Below are 12,538 nucleotides of genomic sequence, written 5' to 3'. Positions count from 1 at the left end.
AAACAAGGAAACAAGATCAACATCAATAAGAAAAACAAAAATGTGAATTTGAATTAACAATTCAAATTTGGCTTGAAACAAGCAAACAAACAAACGAAAACTAAACCTTTTTTTTACTGATGATTTAATGTTACACATGATAACGGCCAGCATTAAAAAAAAGTTAGTTATATAAAAATGAATGACACAATCCTTGTAATTTCAAGTAAACTAATTGAATATAGTGAAACAATTATACACATGATGATTATAGATGATGTTTGTAAAACGAAACACAGCATACACATCATATTAACAATGAATGATAAATATAATATCTGTATCAAATGATCCAAAATTAAATGGTTTTTCTGTTGTTTTGTTTTTTTCATTCATTCATATAATTAACTTGAAATGGACAAAACATTTTTTTTGCTTGTTTGTTCCATTTGTGCCAGAGATATGCGGTTCCATTTTTTCCATTTCCCAATGATGATAATGATTATTGCCACCGATGATGATAATAGTAGTTTTTTGTTTTCCATGTGAAAAATGTAGAAAAACATTTTGCTATTCGCATAACCTTTTGATTACCTGAACATCATAATCATTATGATGATGATTGAATTAAAACAATGTGCCATCACTTGGTAGATGATGATCATGGTAAAGTTTTTTTTTTACATTTTTTTTTGAATTGATGCGTCTAGCTTTGTTTTTTCTGCTAAATTCAAGAGAAAAGCATCTTCATTTTTGGAAGAAAAAAAAATTCAATTGTCAATCGTGCCATCAAGGTAGATAAATTATACCAATTTCCTCGCCTGTGTTTTGTGTGTCTCTCCATTTCTCTTTTTTTGTTTTGTTTTTCCAACATGTAAAAACAACAACAAAAAAATTCAGCAATTGTTTTTCTACCACACTTTTACACACACACCAAACAGACAGAGACTGAAAAAAAGTTGTTGAGAAACAGATGGCTAATTATTATTATTTCTTTTTCTTCTCATCTTCGACCATCATCATCATCATTACGATCAAACAGCAGCGAAAAATATCTTATTCTTTTTTTCATTAAGTTTCTGGTTGTTTGTGGTGGTGATACCAGCTGATATGATTATTATCATCTTTCTTCTGGCCCCGAAAATAATTATTGAATCAAATAAATAAATATATTCTTTGATTTCTGTTTCATAGTAGATGATGTTTGAATTTGTTTTTTCGGTTTTTCTTGAGCCAAAACACCGCCATCGTATGATGAGGATGTTTGTAATTTAATTCCTGAATAATGATGATGATTTTTAATGAGATGAATTTACACCACACAAACACTAACAACCACTTACCAAACTAATCAATATGCAACATTTACAAACAAAAATTCAACTTAAACACACACACCATCATCAACAAAAACAATAAAAGGTCATACGAGCAAATTGTAACAAAACGACAAAGAATTTAACCTTCCTGGGTAGATAAACGGTGCAAAACAAAAAATAAAATTGATGATGACCATCCTTCGGTTAGTTCGGCTGGATTATGTTTTAAAGATTCACGCGGTGTTTTTGTTTTCCATAAGTAATAATGAACTATTCTCAAATGTGCGAAAAACAAAACACACACACATTTTGGTTATTAGAGGCCAATCATCATTTTGTTTGTTTGAAACATTTTTTTTCCAACATGGAAAGTCATCATTTTACACAGAAAGAAATCTGCCGCCAAACAATTATATGGATGTTCTTCTTCTATTACCTGCTCGAACAACAATAACATTGGACAGAGTGTAAGTGAGGGTTATTTGTATATGTGTTTTTAAAGCAATTATTGATTGCCAACACCGAACATCATTCATAATCGTTTTTTTTTGAACGTGTTGCCTTGAGCTTTTTTTGTTGTTGTTTTTTGTTGGCAATCATTATGATGATGATGATACATATCGAATGAGAGTCAAAGACAAAACAGAAGAAGGCAGAAGCTTCATCGTCGGCTTTTTTTGTTGTTGTTGTTTTAACTAATTTTGTTACCTGTTCTTGAATTGTATTCCGCTATTCTGTTGTTTTGGCTGTTATTATTGATTGTGTGGTAGTTTTTTTCTTGAAAAAATATTTTTTTTGAGAACCAGACCAAAACAGAAAAAAGTAGCGTTTATTGAACACAATTATCGCACCTTTTTTCAATTGTTGTTGTTCATTTTTTTTCTTGGTCCGTGAACTTTGATCCGTAAATAAATAAATATGGTCTGGTTTTTTTACACGTTTTGTTGTTATTATTTTTCCTATGAAAATCAATCAATTTTAACCCTTGATTTGCATCAATAAAGAAAGTCAACAAAAAAAAAAATTACATTTATATCATTTTAATCAGTGAAAAAAAAGATTAATGCTTCATTCAAAATGATTCATTAGGTTATTGTGATGTTTGACTTTATTTCGTTTGATTCTATCTCCTTTACTTGATTGATTGATTGATTTATCTAGGAAAACGATAAAAAAACGGCACCGCCAATCGATTGTTGTTCAACAAAATTTTATCAAATAAAAAAAAGGAATTGAGATTTACGGGTGTGTGTGTATGTCGAACATACCAAATCTAAACCTGAAAATAGCCAATATTTATCGGACATTATCCTGTTTGATTTGATTTATGCCAACAGACATCATGACCATACCAACTGACTACTAATATTATTGATTGTAATCACCAAATTCAATTCTTTGGCCAAAAATAGAATATTCAAATGAGATAACACCAACAATGGGAAAAAATCAATAAAAATAATTCAAAAACAAAATCGATCCAAAAGGAATTATGTGAAATGAATATTGAGAGAGAATACGTTTTTACTTTCCTCAGCAGTAATAATTGGAAAACTGACAAAACTAATTTCTATATATAAATATCGTTAGGTTTGGTGCAAGAATTTTCCAATTCAATTCAATTCATGTCATGTCATGGGTTTATATTTAATCAAATTGCAAATACAGAAGTCGTTTATTTTTCGGTTTGTTCGAAACTGAATTTTCAATTATCACCAAGGTAACCCGAAACAACAACAACAAAAAATTCAAGCGAGAATCGACAGCAGAAACAAAACACAAAAAAAACAATCACAATCACTCACACATAGACTGATAATCGAAAATGTCAATCTCTCTAGGTGTGTGTGTGTGTGTTTTGTTTTGAATAAAAATAAATAAATCGATCAAATTGATGATTGAGCCGAAAATAAAGAATAAAAAAAGACAATCAAATTTGTCACCAAATGTGGTAATAAATAAGTAGCTTTATTTACAAAAACAGATGAAGAAGAAAAAAAAGAAAAACAAATCGATCTGACAAACACAAATATTGTGATGAAGAAATTGAAATTGTCATTATTTGTTGTCAGAATGTTCAATCAATCAATTTGTTATTGAATCAAAATACAAATAGAAAATTGAAATTGAGATAATGATGATGATGATGATATACAAAATGATGATGATTCTATATTGGATTGATTCAAATTGAAATTAGTCTATATTTGTTTTAATTAGATAGGTGTGTTGGTATGTGCGAAAATGAGATTTCAATTGAAATAAAGAAAAAAAATATCAAAGTGAAGTGAAATGATATCTGATTGAGATAATTACAAAATTTGTTGTTTGATTAATTAAATGTTCAAGTCTGTTTATTATCATTTATCTAATATTCAAAAGCGACTAAATTGTTGATTGATTATTTGAATGCAATAGCATCGTCCAATATGTTCAATAATGATGATGATCTTGTTGATGTTTGACTACTAACAGAATCGACACGTATCGGTGGTGATGGTGTTGAATTTGGTGGTGGCGTTAATGTGGCCGAACCAGCTGCCCGTAATAATGCAGCAGCATGATCAGCTTGAGCAGCAGCAGCGGCAGCCGCTACTGCAAATGTTTGAAAATGAGGAATATTTTGGAAGAAATTTTGTCGCACAAACGACAAATTGGCTAGAGTTGTTTGAAATGAATCACTTATGTTGTTGTTGTTTGTCATTGCAGCATTATTATTATCATTATTATTGCCGTTGTTATTCAGCAAAGAAGCGTTAAATAATTGAGGAAATTCCATCGATAATGGAATATTGGATTGATTGAGACCAGCACCATTGCAGCCAGCCGCATTCAATTGTGATAATGATGCGGCTGCAACAGCGGCCATAGCATAAGGTGATGTTGTCCATGATAATGGATTTAATGCTGCTATTGCGGCAGCAGCATTCGTAACCGATGATGATGTATTGGTGGGTGAATTTTGTCCATTAGTTACCGCTGATGCTGCTGATGATGAAGAAATTGAACGCAATGATGCATTACCCGTTTCGGTTCGAAATGATTGTTGTTGTTGTTGCGATTGTGGATGATGATTATGATGCGAATGATGATGTTGATGATGACCAGATGATAGAAATAATGAATGATTTGAGACTGATGCTGAAAGTGCTGCCTGAATAGCGGCAGCAGTTGCTGATACATCTGCAGTACGATTAACAATTAAATCGGATAATTGATTCGGTTTGATCGTTGTGGCCGAATCTTTTTCCGGTCCAATTAGATGTTCGATCGAGAAAGATTGTTTTGCAAATGATGATGATTTCACCATTTTTGTTTGTCCGTTTATGTTTGTCGCCGTAGTCGTTGATGTTGTTTTGACTTTATCATTTTTTGATAGAGATTTTTGATTGGATGATTTCATAATGGGATGATGACGTTGATGGTGATGATCAATATCATGATCAATCAAATGATGACCAAATGGATTCATCTTTTCATCCATACTGTCTGAATCATAATTTTTAAGATCATTTTCATGATGATGATCAATTCTAGTTCCATTGGCAGTTATCATTCTACGTCCATTCAATTTGAAACGTTTACGACGCCGTAAAAAACTACCATTTTCAAACATATCACCCGAATTTGGATGCAATGCCCAATAACTACCTTTTCCAGGTTTATCTGGACGGCGAGGAATTTTGATAAAACAATCGTTGAAAGACAAATTATGACGTAATGAATTTTGCCATCGTTGAGTATTTTTACGATAATATGGAAAACGATCCATAATAAATTTATAGATATCGTTCAATGTTAACATTTTTTCTTCCGAATTTTGTATTGCCATAAATGTTAACGATATGTATGAATATGGTGGTTTTTGATCACCATATGTACTACGTCCTGGCCTAGGCATTGTTTTTTTACTTTTCGTTGTTGTTATGAGTGAATTTCAAAATATTCAAAACAAACAAACACACAGAATTGACAAAAATGGAATTTCAAATTTTAAATTCAAATATTAAACAATGTTATTCATCACATCACATCATGTTTTCACATACAACACACACACACACACATAAACACAGAAATGGTGATGAAAATTAAAGGATTGTTGTACACGGTCATCATTGTTGATCATCAATAACTTATCATTCATTTATTTATTCATACAACATGATGACACCTTGATCATTTCTATATGAATGAAAATGGAAATTCTCACTACGAATAAATTTGATGAACATCATTCATTCATTTAATCAACAAACAGGAAAAATACGAACAAACAAACAAACGGGCAGTAATCATCATTTTTAAATGGCAATGATAATCATCATCATGATCATATCGAATAGCAATTTTTTTCTCTCTGTCGCTGTTCGTATCGTGTATTTGTTGTTTTTTTGTTGAAAGTTTTAGTTTGTTTAACACACACTGTCCATCATTCTGTATGTTTTTTTCCTTTAACGTTTAAAACGTTTGAAACATGAAAATTGAGGCGTTATCCAAACCAAAAGGAAAATACGGCTTTTGCTTTTTTGTTTGTTTGTTTGCTGTTCACCACTTCTTTCTCTTTTCATTGATTCATTCACATTTTGAAGCTAATTTTAGTTTGTTTTCGTTTTTCTCATCCAAATAAAATCAATGGCAAAACAAAATGAGAAAACATTTCATCTATTGAACTAAGAGAGATGGTGCATATATTTAATAGGCGGAGATAATAACCATTACCATGGATATAGTAGAATATCAAAAATGGTAATAGTAGTAGTAGTAGCAATAATCATTGAAATATTCGATGCCAATTGGCTGCCGCTAAACAATTGGAATTGATGTATTTGTTTGGTTGAAGCCATTGGAATCGCATTACACTAACCACACACAAATAATGTGGACCACCCTCGCTATATGTGTGTATGTATGTATGTTTGATCAAACTTTGTTTTTGTTTGTTTGTATATTTTTGTTTTTATTTTGTTTGTTTGTTTGTTTGTTTGTGACACTATTTGAAAGAAGATAAACTGTTTTTTTAGTTAGTTTAGTTAGTTAGTTAGTTAGTAGCTAGATATCTATAGATAACCGAGAAGCCAAACATTACCCGGTGTCCATTTATCATTCAATTTTTGTAATTCAAAGAATATTTTTCATATAAAACAACAAGATCCAAACAAATGACATGAAATGTCACCATGGTTCCATTCATTCTATAGAGAACAAGTTAGAGTTTAGTTAGTTAATGTTTGATAGAAAAATAAAGGAAGTTTATATTTCAGAATGCTATAGTTTTTTTTTCATTTATTAGACAACCAACTTGATTTGAAATGTTTTGAGCGAGCTTTTTTTTGTTCGTTTGGTCATTCATCCGCGAAACACAACTAAAAAAAACTTGGTTATATCCACATTCACTCTGTATAATAATAATGTGGTGGTGAACAAAATCGATTTGCAAGGCATCCATTCCATCCTTCCTTTCCTTTCATTCAATTTAATTTGTTCTTGTTAATGTTTGTTTGAAAGGCACAACAAAATACCATTATTCAGTTTGTTTGTTAGTCCAAATATTTATCCTATCCATCATCAACAACATTAACATTAACATTAACTTCTCCCAAATATCAAATGGCCATTCCATTCATTCATTCATTCATTTTCAATGCAGTCATCATCATCATTATCATTAATATGATTCCATCATCTTCCAACAACAAGATTTTTATTCATATTTTTCAATGTGTTGGCTTGATGGCTGCTAATCTTGATTTAGTTTTTGATTATGGAGAAAATATCCCATTTATTTTTTTGTTTGTCTTCGATTCAGAGACAAACAAAATTATATTTTTGTTGGAATTTAATTCGACAATAAAACAGAGTACAGAACACTATAAAACCATTGATCCGATTGTCAAACCTATGTTTATTTATTTATTAATAGAAAATCAATCAGGCGCGATATATGATTTATTTTTTTTCAATATTTTTTTTGAATATAAAAGAATTCATCCACTTTTTTTCAATAGAAATCATATCTAATCAAACTGGGAAAATTGTCACAAAAATTCTTTCAATCTAAACAAAAATTGATACAATTTTTTTTCATTGCACACGTTGCAAAGTTATCATCTTTGGTTATATCGTTGGAATCATCGAATCGAAACACATATTTCACATACAAAACAAATTTGTTTTCAAAGAAGAAGATAAAAAAGAAAGAAAGAATTGCTTCACCGCGTGCGAATTTATATATAGGGAACTATATTTTTTTTGGTTGGAGTTTGTTTTGTCATGGTTCACTTGGTCACCGATCATCAATTTGTCATTTTTGTCTCCAAAAAAACACACAAAAATCCTATATAGATTGCCAACAACAAGAAAAAAATCGAATTAAATTCTATTCCAGAAAAGAAAAATGAATCATAAATCGAATCGAGAACAATTTTTTTGATTATGTAAAAAAATGGACACGCGTGCGCCCAATTCAATCCAATCCATCATAATACAAGTCGATCACACATATATTGCGTGTGTGTATATCTTGACCATTGTGTCATACATTGACTTGTGACTGGTGTGATATTCAATTCGATTAATTCGATTGAATACTGTGAATATGCAAATGAAATTTTATGGAATTAAATAGGCTCGATGCACGCGCCCGCTTTTAAGACCTATATAAATTGATTGAATTGATTAAGGATTTGGTTACATTTGAAATTTTTGGCCATAACCATTTTATTGCGTGTTTTTTTTTTTGTTGTCGTAATTCTGGATTGTTATTTTCTCAGTGTTGTAATTAAAATAATGCAATGTTCATTTGGCATCGATTTCGATATTGTTTCTTAATTATATGCTAATCATTTTTTTTTTTGAAATTAATTCAAAACAAAAAATTCAATGACAATTTTTCTTTCAATAAAATAATGAAAAAGTCCAATCACGTAATACAGGTCCATGGTCGTGTTATTCCTCACGGTTCATAGGTTATCCTCATATAATATAATCTTTGTAGAAAAAAACAGTTTTATTTTGTTTTTCCATCATTTGTCGTTGACCAATTAACCCGAACAACAACAACAAATTCCATTCGAAAATTTTTCATTAATGAATTACAGAGGTGGTGGTCGACACACCATAGAGACAGATTAATCAAACAAGCAAGCCAAAGACAGACAAACTCCTCATCAATTAAATGCCTTCTGGCATTTATCATCATAATCATCATGGATGATGGTGATGATGATAATAATGATGACCACAATCATTGTCGAGGATGGATGAATGGATGTTATGCTGTGTGCGGTTTTTTCTTCTGGTCCTAAATTTGTTTTTGTTTTTGTTTGGCAAAATGAAAACTAAGAAAAAACATTCAATTAATTTGTAAATTGAAATCAATTCGAATCAGATCATCATCTATGATGATGATAATGATAATGATAATGATTATAGCCAATCCAATTCAATATTGATTAGTTGTTGTTGATTATTATCTTCTATTTTTGGTTTTGATGATAATTTTCTCCCATTTTTTTTTGTTGATCGGCCATCATCAAGTTGATGAATAATTGGATCTTTGCATTGAAAATTCATTCGGCTTTTTTTTCACCGAAATGATACACTAAGATTTAATGATTTATGATTCAGTCCAAAAAACAAGTTCAAAAATTAATTTCCATGAAAAGATATCAACCAATGATAAGGAATTTGTTGTTGTTTTTTTCAAGTTGAATCATTTGAAATTCTTAATAAAAAAAAATCTTATTCCGACCATTTCGACTGAATTGACTTATTTTGGTAATTTTTTGGTTTCTAAAATTTTTGTTTGTTTGACACATCAAATCGGATTTTGTGTATTGATGATGATTTTGTCATTCAAAATGTTTTCCTTTTTTTTCACATTTTTGGTCGGCATTCAATCTTTCTGTTTCATATTTTCCTGATGATAGCTACCCATTTTTATTTCGGTTTGAATGTTTCAAAACTAAAAAATTCAAACATCAACAGCAAACACAAATTAGCCACTCTCTCTCACACACATCTTATACCTCTATCATCATCAGACTACAACACGATCTTTAAATCATATTCAAATGTTGTTGTCGTCGCCGTTGTTTGATTTGATGATGATGATGAGAAATGTTCTGTGTTTTGTTTAGATAATTAAAGACTACTAAAAGACCGAAATGACGACAACAAAGACGGTAATCATCATTTGCTGTGTATACAGGTAATACAATCAAATTTTGTTCTACATTGATGACGTTCTAATGATGATACCATCTTTATCTTGGTCTATTATTATGTTCATCATCATTGAATAGATAGCCAAAGTAAGATTTTGTTTAGTGGTGATTATCATTGACACCGAATATCTGTTTTCAAAGTTACAACAAAACATGTGTTTTGTTTGTTGAGAGGTGCCAATTCTGTAACATTTTTGTTTGACATTGATCACCATAATCATCATTATCATCATCATCAAACAACTTTTGGTGATTATCATTGCAAATAGAATTTGTAATGTCATCGTTGTTTGTTCATTTGTATTTGGTGCAAACCAAAAAAAACGTATTTGATATAAGGTGTTTAGGCGATCCATGCTACCTGTGTTGTTTTTCCAACAAAATTCATCCAATAACAGACTAACTAACTAATTATAGCCAAAAAACAGCAACAACATTCATGTAAATTTTTTTTATATTTTCAATTTCATAAATAAACGAAGATGATGATGATGATGATGAAAGTCACGTAACAAACAAATATTGCCAAACGATAGATCATGGTCTTCATTTCATTTCACTCACTTTTTTTTGGCTCGATGACATTTCGTTTTCCTGTTTCAAATTTTTTCTCTATTCTGGCTACTTAACAAGCAGCCAGAATGGAAAAAAATGACAAGTCGGAAAATGATCATCACGATCATCATCATCTAATGAATGAATAATGTTTTCTCATTTAAAAGAAAACAAATGTTATTTTTGTTGGTCCGAAGATGATGGAAATTAACTATTGAAGAAATGAACAAAAAAAAGGTGCTAAAAGTAAATTAGTTTTTTCTTTTTCCCACTATGTTTGTTGGCAATATTGGCAATTGAATTATTCATTTGATTTGAAATGAAACAAAATGTTATTTGTTTGGTTGGTCATACACGTTTTTTTTCAATTTCTTTCTCTCGATGTGTGTTCGTCATTAGGCCCTAGTAATATAATCGATAAATTAACTTTTGGAAAGAAAACTTGGATTGAAAATAATATGGTTTGATTGAATGTCTAACCTAGCCTAGCCTAGGATTTTTGTTGCTGTTAAATTTCTCATCTTTTTTAGGGCCATAAAATGATAAACCAAACAAACAAACAAAAATTCATTCCAATAAATTACCTGATTAAAGTATCTCTTGACACATTTTCGCAATTTGTTTGTTTTTCTGCCATTTGTGTTTATCTTAAAAGTTTGTTTTTGTTGTTGTTTCTTATTTTATTTTTTGCCACAATCCTTATATGTTGTTTGTTTGTTTGTCCATGATGATGGTGTTAATGGTATAAAATTTGAAGAAATTTTTTGAAAAAAATACAGTTTTTTCAAATAAAACATTACCTTAGAAAAAATCAAGGCGTGGAACCTGACTGGTTGACTTTTTCATCATCATCATCATTCGAAATACAAACAAACAATGTTTTTTCTTGTTGCTGGAACCACCGCTGTTGTTTGCTTTGAAAATACATTGTTGTTGTTTTCGCGATCATCTTTTTTTTTGTTCATATCATTGCAATATATGAATATAAATCAGAAACATTCTTATTTTCTCATCATTACAATCAACTGAAATTAGGAAAAAAATAAATATTTTTCAAATTTCAGGTGTTCATTTCGCTCGCTCAGGTGTTTCGCGATTAACAAACAACAAACTAGCCGCCCAAGGAGATGATGATGATGATGATGGTGGTGGTTGTATATCAATGGATCAAGAGAAACATTTTGTTTGTTTGTTATGTTTCTTTTTTAGCCCAGATTCAAAACTTCAAACGAAATTTGTTTTTTTTTGTTTCTTTTTAAACAAAACATTTTGAAATTTGTTTTTCTTTTTGTTGAAAAACACCTCCGATCACACACACAGTAGGGAAGGTGTTGTGTTGTTCATATTTCTGGGTCTCTTTTGATCTTTTGTACAAATCACCGAATCTTTTTATTTAGTTAGTTTGTTATTTGGAAAAAATTTTTTTCCAAACATAACAAAAAATATTAATAACTAACCAAAAACAACAAACATCAATTTTGAATTCCTGATCAAAATGATGAGATTATCTTTATTAATATTATTGTTATTTTTTTGTTAATCCTGTTATCATCATTATGATGATGACCAGATTTTTCGGCCTGAATGTTGTTCTCGACTACAGAAAAACATTATCAACTTGATGGTAATCAAAGATCTTTTTGATTTTTTGATCTTTTTTGATTCGAATGATGAACAATGGAAAAAAAATATAAAAAATCATTTTACAACAAGAATTTTCCATCTATTTTATTTTTCTGTTTGAAAGAGATGTTATGATTTCCGGAATTTTAAAGCCATTTTTTTATCGCTTGCACAGATTGTAATCATTATCATTTTGGAAATCAATGAAATGGAACTATCTCATATTCATCCATAAAGTATATATCTACAGACAGACTTATTAAAATGAGTGTTGTTTGAAAAAGTCATTTGTTATTCAGTAGAAAAAAAAAGAAAATCATACAGATTACAATTGAGAAAATGTGTGTGTGTTTGTGTTTTTTCATATTTACCATTTTTTGTTAACAATAGATTCTTATTACCAAAATCATAAATCAGGATGATGATGATGATCATCATCCATCCAGCTAGACCCCTAAAAAATGTTTATATGTTGGTATCATGATGATCATTTCTTTTCTTTTCGGGATTTTGATCCATAACTAATAGGCGAAACGAGAGATATACATACAATACACAGAAAATGTGATCATTGATTTTATATTTTTTTATTCATTCGAGGTCCTTGTTGTTGTTTAAAATGATTCGATTTTTTTTGCATTTACGGTCTCTATTGTTATTGTTATTATTCATAGATCTTCCTCCTCATCAATTGAATTAAAGAAATTCTGTTCAAACATTGTGTTCACATGATTATGACGATGATGATAATAATCGATTGTTTAGAGTGGTTAGCAGAAACAGCAAAAAACTCGTGGTCTTTTATTGAACTCGAGTGGCGGTTTTTTTTTATAT

The 12,538-nt window shown here is 30.0% G+C and overlaps 2 protein-coding genes across 2 annotated transcripts in view; both read right to left on the bottom strand.

Annotated features, from left to right (window-relative positions):
• Positions 1-12,538, bottom strand: part of LOC113790035 (aquaporin-9-like) — a 68,922-nt gene that overhangs the window by 17,174 nt on the left and 39,210 nt on the right. The window lies entirely within an intron of this gene.
• On the bottom strand, positions 3,246-5,885 carry LOC113789970 (uncharacterized). The gene has a single exon (XM_027339574.2). It carries the CDS (start codon positions 5,197-5,199, stop codon positions 3,700-3,702), a length of 1,500 nt encoding a protein of 499 aa, XP_027195375.2. The 5' UTR covers positions 5,200-5,885; the 3' UTR covers positions 3,246-3,699.

Source organism: Dermatophagoides pteronyssinus, unplaced genomic scaffold (assembly GCF_027571235.1).
Source record: "Dermatophagoides pteronyssinus isolate colony J.1.1.1.1 unplaced genomic scaffold, Derpt_VIB-CSIC_2022.12 sq0034, whole genome shotgun sequence".
NCBI classification, from domain to species: domain Eukaryota; kingdom Metazoa; phylum Arthropoda; class Arachnida; order Sarcoptiformes; family Pyroglyphidae; genus Dermatophagoides; species Dermatophagoides pteronyssinus.
Note: the sequence above shows the minus strand (reverse complement) of the source record. Positions and strands in the feature narration are given on the sequence as shown.